At 49.3% G+C, this 23,472-nt stretch overlaps 1 protein-coding gene across 2 annotated transcripts in view; it reads right to left on the bottom strand.

Annotated features, from left to right (window-relative positions):
- TMCO4 (transmembrane and coiled-coil domains 4) overlaps positions 1-17,658 on the bottom strand; it is a 95,150-nt gene extending 77,492 nt beyond the window's left edge. Inside the window, exons 1-4 of one of the 2 annotated variants that reach the window (XM_047870697.1) lie at positions 17,550-17,658; positions 12,738-12,817; positions 8,706-8,866; positions 3,119-3,296 (exon numbers count right to left, since the gene is read on the bottom strand). In XM_047870697.1, coding sequence (XP_047726653.1) covers positions 3,119-3,288 — 170 coding nt within the window. In that variant the 5' untranslated portion in view covers positions 3,289-3,296; positions 8,706-8,866; positions 12,738-12,817; positions 17,550-17,658. The remainder of the gene's footprint in view (positions 1-3,118; positions 3,297-8,705; positions 8,867-12,737; positions 12,818-17,549) is intronic. The other variant, XM_047870698.1, reaches the window with a different exon arrangement.
- Between the last annotated feature and the right edge of the window lie 5,814 nt (positions 17,659-23,472).

The raw sequence follows: 23,472 nt of genomic DNA, 5'->3' as shown, positions 1-23,472 counted from the left end.
ACGTGGGCTGCAGAGGTTCAATGCCATATCGAGACAAAGCCTCAACAGGAATCCAGCGTTTCTCACGATGAGTCCAAAGCTCCAGCACCAGGGGCCGGCAAACTACCCACGTGGGCCAAAGCTGGCCCTGCTCTTGTAAATGAAGTTTTATTGGAACACAGCCACACTTATCCTTTACATGTTGTTCCTGGCTCCTACCAGGCTATGGCAGCAAAATTGAGTGATGGCCACAGCAGCTACGTGGCTCGCAAGCCTAAAATACCTGGCCCTTTACAGAAAACGTTTGTGGTCCCCTACTCTACCCCATTAATTTCTCCACGCTTAATAAACAGAGTTAATTTTAGGGAATATTATCTGTGATGTTTATGGCTCAGATAATAAATACATTAAAAAGGCTTGCTTTTATGTCCCACGTGACAAAAAAATCCAGAGTGCTTTTCTAAAGATTACTGAAACTGGGGCACCTCGGGTGGCTCAGTTGGTTGGGCACCTGACTTTTGATCTCGGCTCAAGTCATGATCTCATGATTCCTGAGCTCAAGCCCCGAGCGGGGCTCTGTGCTGATGGCTCAGAGCCTGCCTGAGATTCTGTCTCTCCTTCTGTCTGCCCCTCACCTGCTTGGGTGCTCTCTCTCTCTCTCTCTCACTCAAAATAAATAAATAAACTTAAAAGGAAAAAGATTACTGAAATCAACAAGTATATCTGGGTTGTAAAATGACTGAAGTCATTTTTAAAATGTGTTTTAGGGGCGCCTGGGTGGCTCAGTCGGTTAAGCGGCCGATTTCGGCTCGGGTCATGATCTCACGGTCCGTGAGTTCGAGCCCCGCGTCGGGCTGTGTGCTGACAGCTCAGAGCCTGGAGCGTGTTTCAGTCTGTGTCTCCCTCTCTCTCTGACCCTCCCCCGTTCATGCTCTGTCTCTCCCAGTCTCAAAAATAAATAAAATGTTAAAAAAAATAAATAAATAAATAAATAAATAAAATGTGTTTTAGGCCTAAGAAAACAGAGATCTCGTGGAATGAACTGACAACTGGATCGTAAACTTTCAGAAAGGAAATACCCCAGGGCAAGTGCTTCTGGCCAGGCAAGAGCATGTGTGCTTAAAGTGGTACCTGGATGTGTGTGTGTTTGGGGGGCTGGGGGCACACAGGATGATAACTCACTTCTCCATGTGCCATCCTAGGTGGGGCCCAGCACAGGCCTGGCACACAGTGCAGGCTCATGAGCATTTGTGGGCTTTGTAAAAATTTTAAAACAAATGTCTTTTTAATTAAAAATTTTTTTAATTAAAAAAATTTTTTAAACATTATTTTATTTTTTTATTAAAATTTTTTTTAATGTTTATTCATTTTTGAGAGAGAGAGAGACAGAGCATGAGCAGGGGAGGGGCAGAGAGAGAAGGAGACAGAATCGGAAGCAGGCTCCAGGCTCTGAGCTGTCAGCACAGAGCCCGATGTGGGGCTTGAGCCCACGAACCATGAGATCATGACCTGAGCCGGAGTCAGATGCTCAGTCGACGGAACCACCTACGTGCCCCTAACTTTTTCTTTTAAGTGTTTATTTATTTTTGAGAGAGAAAGAGACAGAGCACGAGCAGGAGAGGGGCGGAGAGAGGAGACACAGAGTCCGAAACAGGCTCTAGGCTCTGAGCTGTCAGCACAGAGCCCGATACGGGGCTCGAACTCACGAACTGAGAGATCCTGATCTAAGCCAAAGTTGGATGCTTAACTGACTGAGCCACCCGGGCGCCCCATGAACATCTGCTGATGTGAACAAAGTACACAAAGTTCTCCCCACTGTGTACTGGCTTGTCAGCTACACCAAGCCATACGGGAGGCTCTGGGGACTTACAGGTGAACCAGGCAGCCCCCGCCCTCCAAGAGCCCAAACTGGAGGGGTGGTGGGTATGGGAAGAGCGTGGTGGTCGCAGGACTGGGTCGCTGAACATGTGGCTGGAGAAACACCCTGGTCTAGGGTGTGGGGAGGGTCCCAGAGGTGCCCCCCAAGTAGAGGGCTGTGCTCAAGTATTCAGCGGGACGGATGAAGATAAAAAACAAACAAAACAAATAAAAACCCAGCTAAGACCTAAAGCATGGGGAAGTTTACTCACGGGGGACCTTTGGGGAGGAAGTCCTGAAAATACTACAGATGCAAAAAATCTCCTGTCATTTCCTGCCCTCATCTGTCGCTTCCCCTCTCGGTGATGGTATTTCTGTCCGTCTAGCCCCACCCTCCACCTCGAACTTTGGGGCCATAGACAGCTCCTCCCCCTGCCCCATCCACAGCATCCAACCTGTCCCTGAGTCAACTCCACTCTCCCCAAGGAGAATGTGCGCCCCCCCCCCCCCACGCCTACCCCCTGGTCACAGCCCTGGGGAGACACAGAATCCAAAGCAGGCTCCAGGCCCTGGACCACTCCGTCTGCCTCCCTACGCCCCCTCGTCTTGCCTCTAAACTCTCTTCCCCAAGAACCCTCAAAGGCTTGGAGGCTTTTCACAGCTCTGCTATTCTGACTCCAAATGTGTGATTGAAACACATCTGTCCTAGATACCAGCAACAACAGATACTAATGTTGTCATTAAACCCATCAATCTTTTGTTCCTATGACACCTGGTTTGAACTCACCCGGGCACTTACCCCATCTGTCTAGTATAATGGTAGTCAGTTATTGGGTGCCTTCCCCCATCCCAGACCATAAGCCCCTAGAGGATAGGAGCCAGGCCTTGCTTGTTTTCTCCACAGGGCCTAGCATGACACCCAGCACAGAGTAGGTGCTCAACGAAGGCACGCTGCATGCATGAATAAGTATCTTTTCTCCATTAGGCTGTGTCCCGTTTATGGGCAGGGACAGCATCGGCCTTGTCCATATTACTTGCGTATTCCTTCCATGTACTCCAAATCATGGCTGGCACAAAGTAGGTGCCCAGAAAATGCCTGGTGAAGGTATGAATGAGTGAGTACTGAAGGAAGGCTATCTAATCCTCTAGACTGTGAGCTCCTTCAAGGCAAGGGCAATGACTTTCTCCTCTTTGCCAGTAATACCCGGCAGGTGGCTTGGCTGTCAGTAACTGCCTCCCCAAGGAAGCATGACATTTCCTCTGTAAGGACAAAGGCACTCACCTTTGCTCAGGTTCTGGAAATAGCTGGGACAGGGAGATGCCACAGAGGGCGGCATAGGCAAAGCGGTTGGCCTCAGCCAGCTCCCGGCCCACGGGCAGATGAGGCTCCCCTTCCACGGCTGGCTCGGCCACCGGAGGCAGCCCCTCACTTGAACTGTTGCACGTGGCCATTTCCAGCCCTGCAGGAAAAAAAAAAAAATCTCAGTGAAAAACGCAAACGGGGGTGAGGGGTTAGGCCAAAGTTACTTAAATGGACACAATAACTACCAATCATGAAAGAAGAGACTGATAAATAGGCCTTCATCATCTTCGAGAGAGTGAAAACACACACCATGGACTGGGGGAAGATATTTTCAGTATGTGTATCAACAAAGGACTTGTATCCATAATATATAAACGATTCTTATAAGTCATGGTGAAATAGAAATGAGGCAAATTTAAAAACTGGCAAAAGACTTGAACAGGCACTTCATAAAAAGATATCCAATGGCCCAATAAGTACATGAAGAGGTGTTCAACACCATTAGTCATCAGAGAAATAAAATTAAAACTCCAAGATACTGCTACTTACTCATCAGAATGGCCAAAATTAAAAGCCTGACAATCCTAAGTGTTGGTGAGGATAAGGGACACACGGAACTTGGACACACGGCTGACGAGAGTATTCATGGTACAACCTTCTGGAAACTGGTTTGACTTTATCATTAAAGCTAAATGTGTTTTATACGCAATTCTATACCCCAGCAATTCTACTCCTGAGAAATGAGGGCTTTTGTCCACCACGGGGCATGTACATGAATGCTCATAGAAGCTTCATTCATAATAGTTGCAAGCTGGAAGCAAGCCACATGTTTGTCCACGGCGGAATGGGTAACTTTGCCATATTTGTAGCGTGGAATATTACAAAACAATGAAAAAGAATGAAGCCTGGCTAACCACAACAATAGGAGTGAGCCTCACAGACACAATGATAAACAGATACACTTATCTGCGGAACTGAGTTCATTCCATACCTTCCCAGTCTAAGGTAAAAGAAGACAGAAGAGAGGTTGCCCATGGCAAGCCATAAGTATTGGCTCAGAAGGGGCACAGTGAGGCTTCTGGGTGATGGAAATCTTCTCTATCACCCAGTGCCGATTACATGTGTATAAATACGTTTAAAAACTTATCAAGCTGTATGCTTAAGATTTGTGCACTCTGTGTATGTTATGCTTTAATGAAAGGAAGGAAAGAAGGGAGGGGAGGAGGTCTCCTTTCTCCCCTCCTTTTATTCTTTCCTTCCTTCCCAGGGGCAGAAGGGGAAGCAGAGAAGGCAGGGGAGGGAACAAACCAAGCCAAGCCAGGCATTCAAGGGGCAGGAGGGGTCCTGGGAGTGGATACCAGGAAGGGAACCCGCCTCGACCACAGGGCACTGTGGATATGAATGCAGGCTCAGAACCAGACAAACCTGGGCACGAATCCAAGCACCTCCATCTGATAGATACGGAGCCCTGGGCAGCTCAACCTCTCTGCACTCACATTTCTTCACCTGCCGATGGGACTATAACATTATCTGCCTGGAGGAACTGGGTTAGCAGTAAATGACATAGCCATGTAGGTTAGTATTTGTAAAGCACTTAGCACAAAGCCTGCCAAAGGGCCCATGCCACATAAATGTCTGTTAAGAAAATAAATGCATTAAAAAAGTCAACAAAGAAATCACTGAAATGCTCAGCACGGTGCCTGGCACACAGCAAGGTGTATAGGTAACGGCAAGAGCTAACATTATGTGCCTGCTGCTGGGGGCCAGGCCCTGGGGCTGCAACGTTAACATGTTCAGTCTTGGCTAACTCTATAAGCCCAGGCATCACCATAATGTCCAGGCTCAGAGGAGAAGTAAATGAGTCCGGGTCACCCAGCCAGTAAATTGCAGACTGGAGCCCAAAGCCAGAGCTCTTGGCCACTACCTCTGTTTAAATACTCATCACAACTGCCAAGAGATATCAAGTCTAATACCCACACTCGGCACTGCCTTTGGCCCATAAATGCATTCTTCTCCAGCTGAGCAATAAAAATGTTTATCCTCAGGGGTGCCTGAGTGGCTTAGTCGGTTAAGTGTCTGACTTCGGCTCAGGTCATGATCTCGCGGTTCGTAAGTTCAAGACCCACCTCGGGCTCTGCTCTCTCTCTCCCTCTTTCTCTGCCCCTTCCCCATTTGTGTGCGCACGCTCTCTCTCAAAATAAATAAGTAAACTTAAAAAACATTTTATCCTCAAAATATTACTTCTACAGAGGAGTTATTAAAAGTCCGTGCAATATTAAATATTAAAGTCTGTGAAACTAAATATTTCGTTAGTTTTTCAAAGTAACCCTGAAGCAACAAGTCAACTTGTGTAGAAACATAACAGTTTGCAAAGCATTTTACAATGCACTTAAATCTCACAACTACTACGTACGGTTAAGAAGGACATGAGCTATTTTGGGATGAGCACTGGGTGTTGTATGGAAACCAATTTGTCAATAAATTTCATATATAAAAAAAAAAAAAAAAAAAGGACATGAGCTATTAGGATTCCCTCCTGTAGCTGAGAAACAGGCTCAGAGAGGCCAAGGGCTTTTCCCAAAATTACACAGTAACTAAGTAATGAAAAGTCACACCAGACTTCCGGCTCCAAACCCTGGGTTCTTTCCTCTACGTATGCACAGGGATCCTTCTTCCCTTGTTTCAGATGAAGGAACCGAGGCCCAGAGAGGTTAAGACCGTGGCCAGTGTCACCCAGCAAGACTGGCCTCCAATGGTTGCTCCAGAAACCCAAGTTTGAGGTTCGCAGCAGATCTCCCTGGCTCACAGGATCAGCCCAGACCGTGGTGGTGGACAAAAGGGACAACAAGTCACAAACGAAGGGGCAGGGGCAGCGCCCAGCCATGATGTGGCAGGCTTAGTGATTTAATCCACTCCATTCAGAGGCCGTGGTAATTGTGCCTCTCACCCAGAAGAGCCCAAGATGGTATTTTATCGGGCTGGTACTTGGGGGGCCCCATGTTAGTTCTCAGTTCAAGAATAAATAGCCTTCCAGTCAGAGAAACACGAGCTGGCCTGTCTCTATCCACAGGGGAGAGGGGATGAGCTTGGGGCACAAAAAAGCTCAGATCAGGTCAAACTGCCTCATTCATTCAACAAGATACACTCTTGATGTCCTATAATCCCTTCTCTACACAGCAGCTGGAGTGGCCCTTTTGTCATATATACCAATCATGTCACTCGCCTGCTTTAAAGTCTCCAAAGGCGTCCCCTCACACCAGAACGCACACTCATCCCCTTAGGATGGCCCTTGCCTGGCCCTGGACTCATCTCACGCCCCCCAACCCTGCCTGCTCACTACACTACAGCCACACTGGCTGGCCCTCGATGTGCTTGCAAATATGCAAGCTGGTTCCCCCTCCAGGCCTTTACACCTGCTGTTCCCCTGCCTGGGACACTCTTCCTCTGACCTTCACATCATTCTGCCTCAGCCTGAATGTCACCTCCTCTGAGAGGCCCTCCCTGACCTCTCAGGCTCAAGTACTCCTGCCTTGCTACCCTAGCACCCTGTTCTAGTTTTATACTTACTCCCATCTTAAATAATATACATGCAAATTATTTATTTACCCATGTATACCAATAGAACATAAGCTTGAGGGAGGCCCCTGGTTGTTTTGTTTTTTGTTTCTTTTTTTTTTTCCAACGTTTATTTATTTTTGGGACAGAGAGAGACAGAGCATGAATGGGGGAGGGGCAGAGAGAGAGGGAGACACAGAATCGGAAACAGGCTCCAGGCTCTGAGCCATCAGCCCAGAGCCCGACGCGGGGCTCGAACTCACGGACCGCGAGATCGTGACCTGGCTGAAGTCGGACGCTTAACCGACTGCGCCACCCAGGCGCCCCTGTTTTTTTGTTTCTTTTTTACTGCCATGCTTCTAGCTCTCTGAACAGGCTGTGGAATACTGCAGGCATTCGATAAATATGTGCTGGGTGAATGAAGAAGGGAACGTGATGTGTGACACCCTGGTCTGGGCCTTGGGACAGATCAGGTGACAAACTGACAAATTCCCTGCTTGCGTTCTGGGGGGACACAGGCAGCAATCCAGCAATATATAATAATAATCTAAGTAACTTGCCCAAGATCACGTGGCTGGTAAGTGGCAGAACCAGAGTCACAGTCAGGTCTGACGGTCGGATCCATGAAGGGATCATCGGGGAAGAAGCATTCGGATGAGGGGGATGTGAAGTGATATGGCAGGAGGGGGTGACGACGGTGTGCAGTTGAAAGGGACCGCTCTAGCGGAGGCCTGCAGGAAGCAAGGGCGACAGCCAGGCGGGTGGATAGGAGAGGGTATTCCGTAGAGGAAGCCGTGCGGTGGTAGAGACAGACGAGTAAAAAGATGATGACAAACCAGCAGGATAAACTGGTTATAAGGGCAACACAGGTGGAGGGATACAAACAGGGGCCTGCCACCCAGAACCGGCTTCCGAGAGAAGGTAGCGGTCAGACAGGGGTGAGGTCGACAGCAAGAGCACGTTCTGGGCACAGGGGACAGCACATGTCAAGGCCCAGAGGTACAAGAGAGAAGATGCTTTTAAATTTTTTTTTCTTTTAATGTTTATTTATTTTTTGAGAGAGAGAGAGAGAGAGAGACAGAGAGAGAGAGAGAGACAGAGACAGAGTGTGAGTGGGGGAGCAGCAGAGAGAGAGGGAGACACAGAGACAGAAGCAGGCTCCAGGCTCTGAGCTGTCTGCACAGAGCCCGATGAGGGGCTCGAACTCATGAACCGCGAGATCATGACCTGAGCTGAAGTCGGATGCTTACTGACTGAGCCACCCAGGCGCCCCCAGGGGGAAGATGCTTTTGAAGAACCAAAAAGATGCTCGGTCAGACTTCATTGTGAAGGCAGTGGCCGTGGGGGCGGGGAGCTGAGTTAGGGTACGGGTGGATGTCTTGGTACTAATATTTTGCCTGTGAGATTATAATTATTTTAAGATAAAGAACTTTTTAAAAAGCAGCAGGATGTCTCTATAGCATGGCAAAAACCTTAAGTTCCAAGTAAATTAAAAGCAAATGTTCACCTTACCCCAAATTAACTAGTTCATTCTTTTATTTATTTATTTTTGAGAGAGAGAGAGAGAGAGAGAGAGAGAGAGAATGGCAGAGACAGAGGGAGAGAGAGAGAATCCCAAGCAGACTCCGCAATGTCAGTGCAGAGCCTGATACAGGGCTCGAACCCATGAACTGTGAGATCATGACCTGAGCTGAAATCAAGAGTCGGATGCTTAACCGAATGAGCCACCCAGGCACCCAAAACTAGTTCATTTAATAAATATACGTCTGATCTTGGTCAAAAGGTCAAGAAGCAATTAATTTAATAAATACATATCGGCACCTATTACGTGGAAGGCGTCATCCTACACGCTACGGGAACAGCGGAGACTAAGACAGACAGACAACAGCCCTCCATCATGGAGGCATATTCCAGGGAAGGAGACAGACAGTAAGTAAACTCATATTTACAATAAGACAATTTTAAATAATGGTGAGGGTTTGAGTCAAAAGAAACCTTAAATAACACGTACCCAGATTTCAGAAAACAGTTGCTGGCTTCCCCTGGCCTCTCCTCTCTCCAAGTCTGGAAACAGGCTGCTCAGCTTCCTGAAGGTTCTTGGAGAAATATGCAAATTGCCCTGGGGGGGAGCAAACCAGAAAAACCAGCCTGTGGGTCCATAGGGTGTGGGATCTGGAGGAGGAGGAGAGAGAAAGAGGCATCGGTTAGCTAATGCTTTGTCCTCTGGGCCTTCGCCCCAGTAGGTTCCCCTACCTGGGATACTTTTCTCTGCTGGACGGCAGGCAGCGGCCATCACTGAGCACAGCCCTGGCATTTCCCCTGGGCGCGTGCATTTGGTGTCTCATTTAATATCCCTGTTCTGACCTCTCCTAACTTGAGATGTGGTCGCAGCGCCCAGCTCCACGATTAGCCTGGAAATAGCTGGCAGGCACCGGATCTGCTTCATAGCTGTACCTTGTGCCCTGAGCACATACCGGCCACGGAGGGAGTGCTCAGAAAATGTCTGTTGCAGGAATGAATGAATGAATGAACTAGCTTTTAGGCTTAAGCAAGAGCCGTATTTTCCTGCTAATTCTCTCCCCAAAGGTGCTCCTGTTCTTATACTTTGCTGGAGCATCAGATGAGCAGAGGAGATGGGACAGGGGGCCAAGCAAGCATCTGGAATTACCCAGGGTTCCCCACAACCTCAGATAATCCGCGCTTCCTCCTACTGGCCATTTTCCATGCCAAAGAACCAGAGTATGATTTTCTGCCTCTTTAATCCTTCAAAAAATTTTAAGTTTATTTATTTATTTATTTTGGGAGAGAGAGAGCGAGAGAGTGAGCGGGGCAGAGGCAGAGAGAGAGGGGAGAGAGAATCTCAAGCAGGCTCTGCACTATCAGCACAGAGCCCAAGGTGGGGCTCGAACTCACGAACCATGAGATCATGCCCTGAGCTGAAATCAAGAGTTGGACGCTTAACCGACTGAGCCACTCAGGCGCCCCACCTCTTTAATCCTTTTTAAGGAATTATCAGGGATAACGTCCTTCTCCTGGAGGTGCCCTTCCTATGGGGCATAGCAAAGTGCCTTCACCATGCCTACAAACTACGAGACTCAAGCTGTGAGTCCAACCATGTTAAAAAATGCAGAGGAGACAAAGTGGCTGGAGAAACAGTCTCCCAAATTCTCCATGAAAGGTGAGATAGCTGAGGCTTTTCTGCCATACATACGTGTTGCTTTTGCATTCTGAAGAAATGCAGATCTAGTACATGTATCTGCCCAGAGAGTGGAGACTGTTAGGACTCCTATCAGGATGGCAACGGTGGCTGTCTCTAATCGAAGCAGGGGGCTCTTGGATTCTGGATCATCTTAATTGTTTTTCTTTATTAATTATGTTTTGTGAATTTTCAGTAATGTGTTGATCTTATGATCCAAAAAAAGGACATGATTTTATTTATTTTTATTTTCTATTTTTTTAATGTTTATTTATTTCTGAGAGAGACAGAGACAGAATGCGAGCGGGTTAGGGGCAGAGAGAGAGGGAGACCCAGAATCCGAAGCAGGCTCCAGGCTCCGAGCTGTCAGCACAGAGCCTGCCTGATGCAGGGCTTGAACCCATGAATCATGAGATCACGACTGGAGCCAAACTTGGCTGCTTAACCGACTGAGCCACCCCCCGCGACCTTCCAGGTATGTTTTTTAAAACAGTTTCACAGAACAAAAAGATCACTAGGAGGGGCGCCTGGGTGGCTCAGTCAGTTAAGCGTCCAGCTCTTGTTTTCTGTTCTTGCCTTTCATGAGATCGAGCCCCACGACAGGCTCCTTGCTGTCAGGTCACTATCTCTTGGTGGCAGGGTTGTGGGACTAGAACTTATTGGGTTCTGCTCTATTTTTCTGTATTTTTGACATTTTCTGTCCTGAGCATATTGATGCTTTCATAAAGAAAACAATTTTTGTATTTTTAAGTTTATTTATTTATTCTGAGAGAGAGTGTGTATGCAAGTTGGGGAGGGGCAGAGAGAGAGGGAGAGAGAAAATTCCAAGCAGATTTCACACTGAGCCCGACGTGGGGCTCGATCTCACGACCGTGAGATCTTAACCTGAGCTGATATCAAGAGTTAGATGCTTAACCAACAGAGCCACTCAGGAGCCCTGAAAAGAAAAGCAAATTTTTTTTTTTAACATTTATTACATTTATTCATTTTTTTGAGAGCCAGAGAGAGTGTGAGTGGAGGAGAGGCAGAGAGAAAGAGAGAGAGAGAGAGAGAGAGACAAAATCCAAAGCAGGCTCCAGGCTCTGAGCTGTCAAGACAGAGCCCGATGCAGGGCTCGAACTCACACGCGGTGAGATCATGACCTGAGCCGAGGTCAGAGGCTTCACCAACTGAGCCACCCAGTCGCCCCCCGAAAAATTTTTTAATTAAAAACAACGTTGCTCTTGCCCCAGAAAAGGAGTACTTTATCTCAGAAAGCCCCGGTCTCATGTGGCCCACCAAGCCCACGGGGCTGAGGTCCCAGTTAAGTCCCATTCCATTGACCTATAAACAGGTCTTGTAATCAACAAGATGGACAGGGGGTAGTGTGACCCACCTACCCAGTTTGTTGTGATGGAGGAGCCCCTGGTCCCAACCCTACGGACTGTCCACTTGCATGGGTTGGGTCCCCCAACTATGCCAGCTGAGGGAGTGTGGTGGCAGCTCCCCAGCTCACTGAGGGAGTGTGGTGGGGCTGGGAGATGTACCCTTGAACTGTATACACTGGTCCTCACAGGGGACTCTCCCCCTTGGTCTGATTTAGCATCAGGCTCCAGTCCAAGTTGAGCTGAGATGCCCAAGTATGTCTGAGAAGCTAAACCGATTTCGAGAGGGAGAGCTCGATTCCTGCAGTGAGAAAAAGACCTTGCTGGTCGGAGCCAGGGGTGACTCCATGCCCTGGGGCCACCTAGTGTGCACACAGCTGGTCCAGCAGCACCCACGGCCTTGGAGGTCACCGATGGACAGAGTAGCTTCTAGTCCAGGTACTGTGGAGATACCAAGAACTCTGAGAAAGGCCTGCACTTGACCTGCACTTGACCAACTGGCAGGGAAAGAACATATACATAGTGAGAATGAACGGGGTGAACACTCAGCCATGGCTAGCCTGCACAGCCCAGGCCCAGGACGGACAGGCTTGCCAGAGCGGGCCTTGTCATGATGGTCTGTGATTATGAGTTTTATCTAGCCAGCTACATTACCTACCACTGAAAAAAAACAAAACCAAAAACAAAAACTGGTTGAGCTATTTTTGTCAGTAGTGAGGGCAGAGAGCCACTCCACATCTGTCCTCGGCTCTGCATGCACCCACAGTAGGCACTCAACCGATAATCGTTAACTAACGCCATAGACAACACAGCGGGATTTCTCCTTGCGGGGGATGAAAACTTCAAAAGTCAGCACCGAGGAGAAAACCAGTATGATCAATATTATCCTTGGATGTCCTTTAAATCACCCTTAAAACTCCATGACCTGAGCCTTTCTTTAGAAGATCACATGCAAGGATGAATTTCTTGTGTTTTTCTTACAAGCCAGCCCATTATGTACTTTTTTCCCCCCTTGGAGCAGCCAGTGAACGCCAAGGTCAAATTTGATGTGAATGTATGTGTGTGGAGAGGGCGGGGAAAGTGTTCTCTTTCTCTCTCTTTCCTTCTTTTTCTGGTTAACTGGTTACAGTTGAGTTTTTATGAATGAGACTGAAGTACAATAAAATAAGCATCACTAGTGGGATAACTACAATATCACGGGAGGGCTGGGGAATGAACTGTGTTGAAGCCAAGGAGGAAGAAAAGCATGTGACCGAAGAAATTCTTCACAACAAATAGAGCCACGGCACCGTTCTTAGGCCAGAAACTCTAAAGATGGTAGTTCTGAGCTCATGCCCACATACACCCATACCCCCCCACACACTCTTGGCATCATCCTAGAAGGGAGGATTCTAGACAGTTCCAGTTCATTCCCCATCTCCCAATCCCCTCCAGCATTTTAGGAGAGAAACCCATTCATTCTATACCTCTATCTGGAACTTACATGGGAAGCCAGTGGCAAATGTAGCATCTCAGGAGGTCTCCATGGCAACAGAAGAACCCAGAGGGTTTCAGACAATTCCACTACAGACCGGAAGAAAAAAGAGACGTTGGCCCAGAGGGAAAGTTTCTATCCCATCTCACCTCAGCAGCCTGGAGGATAGTAGGTTGTGGAGTAGGGTGACAGCGTGCCCCTGGGGTAGATACTCAGGTTGTATGACATCTCGTCCACGTTGTGGTCGCCCCATTCCTCCCCGACTAGCACCCTGGTGCAAGCCGAGATCATCTCAGGTGGATCCCAGCGGGAGTCTCCCCACCGGTTTCCTGCTCCGTCTGCTCTCCCCCCCGGCTGTCCACCACGCAGTGGCCAGTGAGCTCCGTCTCCCCCTGAAGTCAGCTCATGTCTCTTCTCTGCTCCAAACCTCTACTAATCCCCTTTCCACGCTCGACAGTTCTTCCAGTGGTGCCTGGTCCATATGCAACCCGGCCCCTGGCCTCTCTGCCCTCCGCCCCCTCTCCTGTCACTAGCTCTGCTCCGGCCACACCATCCTCCTTGCCGCTCCTGGAGCCCACCAGGCACGCTCTCATCTCAAGGCCTTTGCACTTGCCTGTTCCCTCTGCCCGGAATGCTGTTCCTGCAGACAAACGCATGGCCAGCTCTCTCGCCTCCCTCCTGTCTCTGTTCAAATCTCACGGTTCGGTGAGACCACCCTGTCCCTGCCTTCCATCCCAATCCTCTTTACCTGGCGCCTGCACTTGGTCCACAGCACGAATCACCGTCTGACCTAATAGATCATTTTCTGGTTTACACTTACGGCTCAGTGTCTATCTCTTCCTGCCCTTACGTAAGCACGGTAGGCACTTACGAACATTTGTCGAACGAATGGTGGTCTCTGCTTGGGAGTAACTAGAATATAACGTGAGGCACATTTGCCGAGGAAGGAGGTGGGGGTGGGGAGGCAAAGCTTGTAATGATCCACACGATCCGCTGGTTCTCAAACGGCCCCACAGGGCCCCAGGGACTTCTCCTGGTCCGGTGGGCGAGGGGAGATACGGTGGGGACCTTCAGTGCCCCACCTTCAAATTATAACAGTAAAATAATCCACGATACCACCTTTGGGTATTTTCCACTCAAAAGAAATGAAAGCAGGGTGTCAGAGACATCTGCACACCCACGTTCATAGCAGCTAAATAAAAGGTGCATGTAACCCAAGAGTCCGCCAATGGATGAATGGATGAACAACAATAAGAAAGGAATTGACCCCGTGGAATATTACTCGGCCTTCAAAAAGGAAGGAAATCCTGGCATATTACAACATGGATGAACCTTGAGGCCATTATGCTAAGTGAAATAAGCCAGTCACAGAAAGACAAATACTGCATGATTTCACTAATGTGAGGTACCTAGAGTAGTCCAAATTATAGAGACAGAAAGCAGAATGGTGGCCAGGGACTGGGGGAAGGGGAACTAGACAGGTGTTTAATGGATCCGGAGTTTCAGATTTGCAAGTGGAAAAGTTCTGGAGATAGGTTGCACGACTATGTGCATATACTTAACACTATTGACCTGCACGCTTAAAAATGGTTAAGATGCTAAGTTTTATGTTATTTTATCACAATTAAATTTTATTTTTTTAATTTTTTTTATTTTTTTTTAACGTTTATTTATTTTTGAGACAGAGAGAAACAGAGCATGAATGGGAGAGGGTCAGAGAGAGAGGAAGACACAGAATCCGAAACAGGCTCCAGGCTCTGAGCAGTCAGCACAGAGCCCGATGCGGGGCTCGAACTCACAGACCGCGAGATCATGACCTGAGCCGAAGTCGGACGCTTAACCGACTGAGCCACCCAGGCGCCCCCACAATTAAATTTTAAAGAATTGTAACAGTAAATTCTCGGTACGGTGCTATCCGTGCGCCACCCCCTTGCACACATCATTTCATTTCCTCCCAACCAGCCCTATAAGGTAGGTATCTCCAATCTACGAGAGAGACAGAGAGGCCGTGAGAAGTGAAGGTTAAGGTCACCGGGCAAGTAATGTGGGATTTAAATGCACCCGGGCCTTAGCCCAGAGGTAGCCGTCTCAGCTATGATGCTGCACCACTCTCTTTAGTCTAGCTGATGTCCTGAGGTGGCCCAAAAGATTTCAAACACAAATTGAAAGCCACCAAATTAGATGACTCTCACTAGTTCCCATCTGACCACAGGCTAGCACCCCGCTTTGCAGCCAGCCCAAGCACTTCTGGGACAGACCTAACCTGTCTTTCCATCTTCATTTTCCTCCAGTCCCCTTCTTCCAGCCAGGCCTTAGCCAAACTGCATTATCTGCGGCTTCTAGCCCACACTGGGATGCCCACCTCGGGCCTCAACTCATGCCGATCTCTCCGTGTCCAAAAGATGTCCTTTTTCAAAAGTACAGTTTAATACTAAAATCAGCGAAGATTTCCTGCCAGCTTATTCTCATGAGCCCAATTCAGCCTCACAACCGCCTTATGAGGAAGAAACTATCATTGTCCCCATTTTGCATATGAGAACACTGAGGCCAATAGAGGTGAAGGCCACACATCTGGCAAAGAGCGATGCCTGGATGCACCCCCACAGGCCTGTGTGACTTTAAACTCCAAATTCTTCTCTACTTTATCAAAGGGGCTCAGGGATTGCCATGAGCCTCCCTGGATTTGTGCAGCTGAACTGGGGCCTGCTGCCTCTGGACCCCGCCCTCCCCAGGCTTTCTCTGGCCAGCCCCTGACCTGCTCTCGGGTCTAACGGCTGCTTGCTTAAGTGCTAGTCTCCTCCCCTAGGAGGGTCAGGGTCAGAGTGGACAATGCTCAGGACATCAGTGCCTCTCCCCCCAGGCTCCTCAGCAAAAGAGCGGGCCCCCCCCCCCCCCCTCCCAGCAGACCCTGCGTAACTTCCTTATCAAATTTGTCACCAATGCACAATGGATCGATTACAGGTTTACTTGTTTGTGGTCTGTCTCTCCAGAAAAAGCTCCACCCGGCAGTGGCTTTTGTGTCGTTTCCCTGATGCTCCCTACAACAGTGCCTGGCAGAGAAGGCGCTCAATCCCTGTGTGTGGAATGTGACAGCAAGGGTTGTAAAGACTGAAATGCTGACTGTTGCAAACATTCCATTTCTCGAGCCAGGCAGGGAGCCTCCTCGCCTGGAAGTCCGCCACCCCCACCTCTGCCTCTTTCTTACATTTCTCTACTGAGGGCAGTAACAGGTTACCAACAGGGACACCGGAGCCTCTGAATAAATACACCTTTGCTTACACCTGACTTGGCAAGGCCTCTGATACAGGCCACACTTTGGACCATGCTTTACCATTTGAGAAGCATTCGGACGTGGTATCATCAACGCTATGCACTTTTATGACCCCTGCTGAATAACAATGACAGGCTCACAGAGGTGGGGGGGTCACATCACAGCTATAGAGTGGCAATGCCAGGTTTATGGACTCTGAGGTTGGCTGGACCACTCTCTATCCACCGACCTTCCCACCCCCTACCAAATCCCTGGGGAGCTGGGGAGAACGCTCAGGCTGGCTGAGCATCTAGATAGACGCCCACGAGGGTTGGAGGCTCTGAGGTTCAGTCTCTCTCTGCCCTCTTCACATACTTCACAGTTGGTAAGATTCCAATGGTCTCTCCTCTCTGCTCAGCCCTCCCCAACCCTCGCCCCACTCCCCAAGAGCAGGATTTTATTCCATTCTTTGTAGTATACTCCCCAAGGGCAGCACTTGCCTTGTTCGCTGTATTTTCAGTGCCTAAACATTACACACTGGCACACAGTCGGTGCTCAATTAATATCTGTCCAATGAATGAATGAATAGCCCTAAAGCTTAACGGGGTTTCATATTTTCTGCAGTGAAATAAACCCTGAGTCAGGGAAAAGAGAACTAACACGTTCACTCCTACTTCGTGTTAGGCACTAGTCTTAGGTCAAGGCCCAGAGTCCAGCCCCGCTGTACTCCCAGCTGTGGCTCCAGAGAAAGGACATGGTGAACGCCTACCCTGTCTCTGTGCCCGGCACAGGTAACGCAGGTTTTAAAATGTTCTCCTCCCTAGGGGTACTGTCTTGGGGAAGTCATCTCTCGCAGCCTGTTTACCTAGCGGTCAAATCCCCTCAAAAGTTAGTAGCGCTGGTCCTTCTTTCCTACTCTGTCAACAGGTGGCAGGGTGAGAAACATGGCCCATCTGTACTTGGGGGCTTTTTTCCAGAAGGAATTCCCAGCCCCACCTTGGAATTCTCAGTTTGAAGGTGTGCTGTGAGCTCAGAAAGCCGCAGGGGCAAGGAGAGAGGACATCAGGGGTGCCCGGAGGCCTTCTTCACCGGTTCGTGGAGGGGCCACTTGCGACAAGGGAAAGCCCGCGACCCTGTGTGACCTTGGGCAAGTTCCTTCCTCTCCCAGGACCAGAGCAGCGTCGTCACTTGCCAAGGGAGAAGCTGGGCGACCTTTAAGGGCTCACAGCCCTGAGCCGGGAGGCAGGGAATGGCCTGAGTGCTCTGCCCGGCCTCAGTTTCCCCATCTGTCGCCCTACGTAATTTCTAGAGGCACTTTCCCTTCTGAAAGAAACCAAGCAACAACTAGGCAGCCTGGACACCTGCAGTCAACGCTGGGAGCTGTGTGAGGCCACTCCTCGGGAGGCCTGGCGCCCACGAGGGCGGAGAGTGGGGTGGGGGTGGGGGGGCAAAGGCCCGCGGGGCCGGGTCGGCCGGGCCACGCAGAGGCAACCCTCGTGCGGGCAGCCGCGGGGAGTGGCCCTGGGGTGGGGGAGCTCCACCCGCGGCCCACTTGAACCCGTACTACTTACCTGGCGGCGGCGGCAGCGGCGGCAAAGGCAAGGACTCCTCCGGTTCCCCCCGCCCGCTCGGCCCCGCCCCGCCCTCTCGGGCGATTCCGCGGCCGGCGCAGCAACGAGCTCCCAGCAGCCCCGCCCCTTCACGCTCGGCCCCGCCCCACCCCTCCCGCTCGGCCCCGCCCTTCCTGCCCGAGTGGTGCCACCGCCTCCGCAGACCTCCCCGAGCTTGTGTGTGGGTCGGCGTTCCGGGACCCAGGCTCCTAAGTGTCCCAGCCCTTTTCTCTTGGTCGCCACTCCACGACAGGGGTGCCGGCGTCAGGAGGTGACGGGCCAACCCGAGCGCGAAACGCGGTGTGTGGGTCTGTTGGCCTTCCGGGAAACAGCAGGACCTCAGGGCCAGAGAGAAGGCCCTTCGAGGTTCCACCTTGCGGACACTGCTAGTCTGGGGCTTGGTCCCAGAGTGGAGGGCCAGAAAGCACTTGGATGGACATCTTCAAAAGTAAAGCGTGTGACATCAAGGAGCCAGCCACAGAAACAACCTTGCTGCATGTGTACACAGCACTTTGAAATGTACAGAGTATTGACATAGCGATGGCCTGTGTGATTCTTCTTTCGGTTTGTCTAACGCTAAGTTTGGGCCAGTCACGGGCTCTTTCCGTTTGGGGTTTCTGTGCCTGGCGCTCTGCCCGAAGACCTGCCTTTTCCTGCGTCTGTTTCTAGCTTTCCACTCAGGGAGGTTCTGTGAGTCTTCCCTGACCACCAGCCACATTGTCATTGAACAAATATTTACTGAGCACCTACTGTGTGCCAGGTACTGTTCTGAGCACAGAGAATCACACACCAGGTGCTGCTTCTGTTCTCTTTTAATGGTAGTACTTACCACTGTATGGGATTAATTTATTTTCCTGTTTGTTTATTTGACAATCTGTCTGTCATCATCCCCACTAGAACTTAAGAACTCTGAGTGTAGGGGGTCTCGGCTGCCTTGTCCTCTGCCGTGTGCCCAGCCTCGGGGACTGTGCTGGGCACTTGGTAGGTGTCCAGAATTTAATGAATGCAAGAATGGCTCTTTATTCCTCTGGCAACCTTGTGAATTCTCATCATACCCATTCTACAGGACAGGAAACTGAGGATCAGGTCCAGGCTGTGCAGAGGCTGTAGAGCTAATGAGTGCCGGAGCCAAAGCCAAGGCCAGAATTGCCACAAAGCTCTTTCTCCTGGTGAAGACAGCCCAATACCATGAATGGAAAAGGCACTGGACAGGGTCAGAGACCAGTTTCGAGGGCAGAGCCGTTGACTCATGCCCCTTGTGGAATGCTCTATGCTTCCAGCTCCTCATTGCCCCACTGGCCAGTAATCATTAAGAAGAGCCGCTCTACCTACCTACAGGGCTCTTGTGAGGGTCAAATGGGTCAATGGTGTGCACTCTTCAGGGGCTTAGGGGCTTATACATGATCATGCGGGTTTTGTGCAAGATGGAATAGTAATAACCATATGGAAGCAGACGCCAACAGAAAACCTTCAGGCAGCCCCCCCTTTGCTCAACGTCTGGTGGCCCCTTCCAGCAAGATTGTGTGGAACGATGCTGGACCAGGCACCACTCCACACAGTGGTTTTGCCCGGTCTCTTATTTGCTTAGAGACCCTTTGTTGAACACTCTTGACTCTGGACACTGGATCCAGTTATAGCCATGCCCACTTAACCATTCTTACCCCAGCCACCCCCGCGGAACAGCACACAGGACCTAACCCATAACCAAGGCTACAGGTAGGAAAGGTGGAGAAAAGATGTTTACCCCTCTGGCATAGGCTTTTGAAAGTGTCGAGGTTTGGTGTTGTGCACTGAAGAATTTACTTTCCTCATCTGTAAACTGAGGATAATTATGGCCTCCACACCTACAAGGATGGTTGTAAGATTCAATAAGAAAATAAAGGATTTTTTATCGATATTTTATTTAAAATATCGATTTTAGGGGCACCTGGGTGGCTCAGTCGGTTAAGCATCCGACTTCAGGCCAGGTCACGATCTCGCGGTCCATGAGTTCGAGCCCCGCGTCGGGCTCTGGGCTGATGGCTCAGAGCCTGGAGCCTGCTTCCGATTCTGTGTCTCCCTCTCTCTCTGCCCCTCCCCCATTCATGCTCTGTCTCTCTCTGTCTCAAAAATAAATAAACTTAAAAAAAAAAAGCTGCTGAGGATTCAACTCAGTTTAAAAAAATATAAAATAAAATATCGATTTTATTTATCGATAAGGATTCGATAAGAAAATAAAGGGAAAGTGCTTTGAACAGTAGCACGCAAGACACGCTCAGAAAAGAGAAGCCATTACTCTCGGTAAACATCGTTTCTACTAAGACGGCCTCTATCAGCTCCTCCCAAAGGAATGTTTAGGGGGTTGTGCTGGAAGGAGACGCCTTCTCATACCCACTACCTACTTCAACCAGAATTTACTGAAAGTTGGTGAGGTTCTAGCCATTGCAGATACAGCCAGGGAAAGAACCGAAGGATTTCCAGCAAAGACATGGAGTTTGCATTCTAGTTTATGGGGGAGAGGCGAGACGGACAGGAATAACAAATAGGCAATCTGCCAGGGAGCGGTGTTATCAAGAAAAAGGGAAGCAGGGGGGCGCCTGGGTGGCGCAGTCGGTTGGGCGTCCGACTTCAGCCAGGTCACGATCTCGCGGTCCGTGAGTTCGAGCCCCGTGTCAGGCTCTGGGCTGATGGCTCAGAGCCTGGAGCCTGTTTCCGATTCTGTGTCTCCCTCTCTCTCTGCCCCTCCCCCGTTCATGCTCTGTCTCTCTCTGTCCCAAAAATAAATAAACGTTGAAAAAAAAATTTTTTTAAAAAGAAAAAGGGAAGCAGGGTGAAGGGCACTGACGGAGGGGATGCTATCACAGTGGTCAGGGAGGCTTGCTGGGGACATTGGAAGTGAGAGGAAGCCAGCAACCGCAAAGGTGTTCAAGGGGGAATGTGCTTGACACTTTCAAGGAAAAGGCCAGAGGAGAGAGCTGGGGGGGGGGGGGGCAGGGCGCGGGGGAACAGACGAAAGTAGGGAGGCAGTGAGGGCCATATATCACCGTGAGCTTTGTAAAAAGCTGATGCTGGGGTCACCAGATTAGAGCAAATAGAAATACAGGACAACCCAGTCACATATGAATTTCGGGTACACAACAAATAAATACTTTTTAGTGTGAGCATGTCCCACTGTTACCCAAACCATACTTCTATTAAAAAATTATTCAGGGGCTCCTGGGTGGCTCAGCCGGTTAGGCGTCCGACTCTTGATTTCAGCTCAGTTCATGATCTCACGGTTTGTGGGATTGAGCCCTCACCCCGCATCAGGCTCTGTGCTGACAGTGTGGAGCCCTGCTTGGGATTCTCTTTCTCTCCTCCTCTCTCTGCCCCTGCCCTGCTGGTGCTTTCTCTCTCTCAAGATAAATAAATTAAAAAAAATTCATTGTGTATCTGAAATGTAACTGGGTATCCTATATTTTATCTGACAATTCTACTTGAGCCTGACCCCCAGAGATTCTGATTCTGTGGGTCTGGGGTCTGGTCAGGCATAGGCATTGTTCACAACCTCACTAGGTATTTCTGATGTGTGCTTAGCTTCAGAGACCACTGATATAGGGCCTTGCCTATGGATTTTATTCTGCATGAGATGGAGAATTGTAGAAGGTCTGGGGCAGTGATATGACATGATCCCACCTTTTAAAAGGATCCCACTGGCTCCTTGCAAGGACACGGGGGTAATCGTGGACACAGGCAACTGGTTAGGAAGCTATTGCTATAGCCAGGCTGGGGAAGGGGCTTATCTCTGTTGACTGCCCTCTATGGGCTAGGCACAATGAAAGCGCATAATGGAGGCATAGATTCCCGAGTCTAGTCCCAGACCTATTCTATTTAGAATTGTTCAAGGGTATGGAAGTCTGAGAATTTCTTTTTTTTTTTTTTTTAATTTTTTTTTCAACGTTTATTTATTTTTGGGACAGAGAGAGACAGAGTATGAACAGGGGAGGGGCAGAGAGAGAGGGAGACACAGAATCGGAAACAGGCTCCAGGCTCTGAGCCATCAGCCCAGAGCCCGACGCGGGGCTCGAACTCACGGACCACGAGATCGTGACCTGGCCGAAGTCGGACGCTCAACCGACTGCGCCACCCAGGCGCCCCAAGAGAATTTCTATTTTTAACAAGTTCCCCCTGATGATTCTGGTGATCAGTCAGGTTTGGAACAACCAAATGATTGGGTTTCATTCTCCCCAAAATTGTAACCATGGATACTGTTTAGGGAACACTATCCTGTGGCTGATGCTACACGCTTTCCATACTTACTTTATATCATTCGATCCTGTGCAGTTGATACCGTGATTAGCCCCATTTCGAAGAGGAAGGGACTGAAGCTCAGAGAGGTTAAATAACTTGGCCAGCGTCAACTCTCTGCAAAATGGCAGAGCCAGGATTCGACCCCAGACCCGACTGATTCTGCTATCCTGTCTTTTCAGAGGCTTATTTAGATGACTTTCAGATCATGAATCCTCAGCAGGAGACAGCTCCTTCACTATGTCCAATAGATGTCTGTCCTTCCAGGATGTAGGTGGGACTGGCCTGGCATTGGTGTTTGTTGAATGGAACTGAAATATGGGGGTGATGTCACCGATGACAGTTACTCATCCCTTCCTGTAGAGTATGCTTATGATGCCCTTATGCTGAACTTGAGACTGAAGGACCCAGAAGAATGTTTATGGTCACTTCTTTCCTAACAACAGTCAGAAATAAATAGGGCTCCCCTGGGGAGGAAATGGATCCACCATCAGAGGAGGCCCACAGTGGAGGGTGCTGCAGATGGTCTGTGGTTACCATGGATATTGTTATATTGATGAGCAATCCCTTGTTTGAATTTCCAAGGCATCTTTGACCCAGAGAATTAAACATCTTTTTGGTAAATTGGACCTTCAATTGGTGCAATGAATTGGAATTGGCTAAGCTAAGCAGCAGGAGGTTGGGGTCAAAGCCGCTTGGGTTAGTATTTCCCCCCGTTGTTCCTGTGTGTTAGGTGATCATTTCACAGTCCTCTGTCTTATCTCTTATACAGAGGCTTGGGTGACGACCTCTGCCTGCTTCTTATCTAAGAATGCTTTGCACTTGCCCCTGGTCTGATATTTTCTAATGGATGAGACCCACATCATCAGTGGTATGTGAGGTAACTTTAGCTGGCACATGAATTTACATGAACCTCTTGGATCATACATGAAAAAGTTGTTCCCTTCAATCCTTATTCCACTGAAAACATAGTTTAATGCCATTGCATCTTTCTTTTTTTTGAGGTACAATTTAAAAACTTTTTTTAATGTTTATTTATATTTGAGAGACAGAGAGAGACGAAGACACAGAATCCGAAGCAGGCTGCAGGCTCTGAGCTGTCAGCAAAGAGCCTAATGTGGGGCTCGAACCCACGAACCATGAGATCGTGACCTGAGCTGAAGTTGGACGCTTAACTGACTGAGCCATCCAGGCGCCCCAAGGTACAATTTTTTCAATGTTTATTTTAATTTTGAGAGAGAGACAAAGCACAAATGGGGCAGGGGCAAAGAGAGAGGGAGACACGGAGTCCAAAGCAGGCTCCAGGCTCTGAGCTGTCAGCACAGAGCCCCACGTGGGGCTCGAACCCACGAGCCACGAGATCATGAGGTGGGCCCCCACACAAAAGTAAGCTCAGACGCTGTATTTGCCTCTATGTATCTGGCTTATTTCACAACGCAATGTCCTCCAGGTTCCTCCGTGTTGGAGGACCACATTGGAGGACTCCCTTCTTTTTTTAGGGCTGAGCAATATTTCACCATGCTCTTTTAGCATTTGCTAATTTTCCTTTTTTGCAAAGGGAGAATAGGCCTCAGCTCAGAGCCTTTGGCTCTCCAAAATACCAAGTTAGGATGTGATC

This window comes from Prionailurus viverrinus, chromosome C1 (assembly GCF_022837055.1).
Source record: "Prionailurus viverrinus isolate Anna chromosome C1, UM_Priviv_1.0, whole genome shotgun sequence".
Taxonomy (NCBI): domain Eukaryota; kingdom Metazoa; phylum Chordata; class Mammalia; order Carnivora; family Felidae; genus Prionailurus; species Prionailurus viverrinus.
Note: the sequence above shows the minus strand (reverse complement) of the source record. Positions and strands in the feature narration are given on the sequence as shown.